The following is a 1,886-nucleotide window of genomic DNA, read 5'->3' as shown; positions in this document are numbered from 1 at the left end:
GAGGCGGCGTCGGTGATGTCCAGCGGGTGGAACAGCACCTCGCTGCCCGCCGCCGCACCCAGCTTCACCTCTGCCGCCGCCGCCTGCCCGCGGTCGGCCGCCCGGGCGGTCAGCACGGTGCGGGTGCCGCTGTGCTGCGCCAGCTGCCGCGCGATCTCCAGGCCGATGCCTGCGTGGCGGGTGGCGGGGCTGGTGTGTGTGGGGAACCGGAGGCGCTGCGGCAGAGGCTGCCGTCCCGTGCCTGCTCACCTTTGTTGGCACCAGTGACGACCGCGGTCAGCGGCGGCATGATGAGAGGCCTCTACCCTAGTGTCCTTACTTCCTGCGGGACGAGCGCTCCACACGTGAGCCTGCAGCGGGTGGGGGCGAGTGGGAGGCGGGCGGAGGTGGCGGACTGGGCGGAGGTGGGAACTTGTTGCGCCTGGCTCCAGGCGGTCAAAAGCGTGCCCCAACCCCAGCCCTGGTGTCCGTGCATGCACGCCGCCAATCGATAGGAGCAGAAGCAACCGAAGAGACCAACATGTGTGCACACATTCCCTGGTGCCCACCTTGCCCCCACTTTACAGGCCCCACTTTAAACTGACAGGACCAGCAGACCGATCGGTAATCAATGTAATGCCGGCAGCGAAGACTTTGGATTGCCGGATTGCCGGCAGCCACCTCAGCAATTTTTTGGTAGCTTCGTAGAGGGATGCAGGCCCAAGTCCAAGCGCCCTATCAAACAACTCATTGATTCTGTGCACGCCCCACACCGCTTTTGACGGCACCGAACGCCACGCCACAGTTTACCACAGAAGCGCCCGTAAAACCGACAGCCCGGCGGCCCCGGAACGACATAGCCTCAGCCTCGGCCCCATGGTGGCAGCCAGCTGCGCCAGGGTTGCCTGCGGGCCCACGGCCCACCCCCGCACCTCTCCCAGCAGCAGCAGCCGCCCCGGCCACAGTAGAGGCGGGGTTGCTCGAGTCCCAACGCTGATAGAACAACTGCAGCCAGCAGCAGGCGGCGGGCAGGGCCTCTGGGCGGCCATGGCCGCCGTCGCGCCAGCTGACACAGCGGCGGGCCAGTCGGTGCCAGCGACGCCCCTTGCCAGCAGCCGCCTTGTGCCGCGTCAGACGCAGGCGCCACGGCGGCCGCAGCGGGTGCAGCAGCGGTCGCAGCAGCAGTGCCAGCAGCAGCAGCCCCGGGCGCCTGCGACAGCGGTGCTGTTGCCCAGCAGCCTGGCGCTCGCCGTGCGGCAACTAGACGTGCACCTGAATGAGCCGCCGCAGCCGCTGCCGCCACAGGCGCCGCCGCCGCAGCAGAACGACGAGGAGAAGGACTTCTTTGCCAATGTGGGGGACGCGATCCGCACGCTGCGCGAGGACTACCCGCTGCTCTTTGTCAAGGACCTCAACTGTGAGTTGGCAGCAGCTGGTGTGCAGCTAGTTGCTGTGTTGTGAGGCACTACTACCCTTCGTTAGCTTCAGCAAAAGGAGCCCTGCAGCTTCCATGGCCGCCCCGTGCGTCCTTTGCCGGTACCCCTCATGGCGCGCCTCCCCTGAAATGCCCCTGCCCCTGCCCTTGGCTGCCCCCTGGCCCCCCGCAGACGGCATCTACCGCGAGGACCTGGTGTTCAAGGACCCCAGCCTCACCTTCCAGGGCCTGAAGAACTACAAGCTCATCTTCTGGAGCCTGCGCTTCCACGGGCGCCTCTTCCTCAAGGCAGCCCACGTGCAGGTGCTGCGCATCTGGCAGCCAGAGGACCGAGTGATCAAGTGAGTGGGTGCTGCAAGGGAGGGAGGGCGTGGGCTGCGGGTGCAGCCGCGGCCGCATGGAATCCAGCAGCAGCTTGCACGCAGTCACGCGTGCGCCACTTTTTGTGTGTTGCATGTCTGCTCTGCACCCC

General features: G+C 66.9%; 2 protein-coding genes across 2 annotated transcripts in view; one reads left to right on the top strand and one right to left on the bottom strand.

Annotated features, from left to right (window-relative positions):
• The window catches only part of CHLNCDRAFT_138516 (hypothetical protein), a gene marked incomplete at both ends in the record, with an annotated part of 933 nt that extends 644 nt beyond the window's left edge, over positions 1-289 (bottom strand). The window contains 2 exons of the mRNA XM_005842610.1: positions 59-169; positions 250-289. Coding sequence (XP_005842667.1) covers positions 59-169; positions 250-289 — 151 coding nt within the window. The remainder of the gene's footprint in view (positions 1-58; positions 170-249) is intronic.
• A 1,040-nt stretch (positions 290-1,329) lies between these two features.
• Positions 1,330-1,753, top strand: CHLNCDRAFT_16014 (hypothetical protein; the record flags this gene model as incomplete). Its single annotated transcript, XM_005842611.1, has 2 exons — positions 1,330-1,396; positions 1,587-1,753. Coding segments are annotated over 2 exons (234 nt in total), but the record flags the coding sequence as incomplete, so codon positions are not given.
• Between the last annotated feature and the right edge of the window lie 133 nt (positions 1,754-1,886).

The sequence above is a fragment of the Chlorella variabilis genome, assembly GCF_000147415.1.
Source record: "Chlorella variabilis unplaced genomic scaffold CHLNCscaffold_202, whole genome shotgun sequence".
NCBI classification, from domain to species: Eukaryota; Viridiplantae; Chlorophyta; class Trebouxiophyceae; order Chlorellales; family Chlorellaceae; genus Chlorella; species Chlorella variabilis.
Note: the sequence above shows the minus strand (reverse complement) of the source record. Positions and strands in the feature narration are given on the sequence as shown.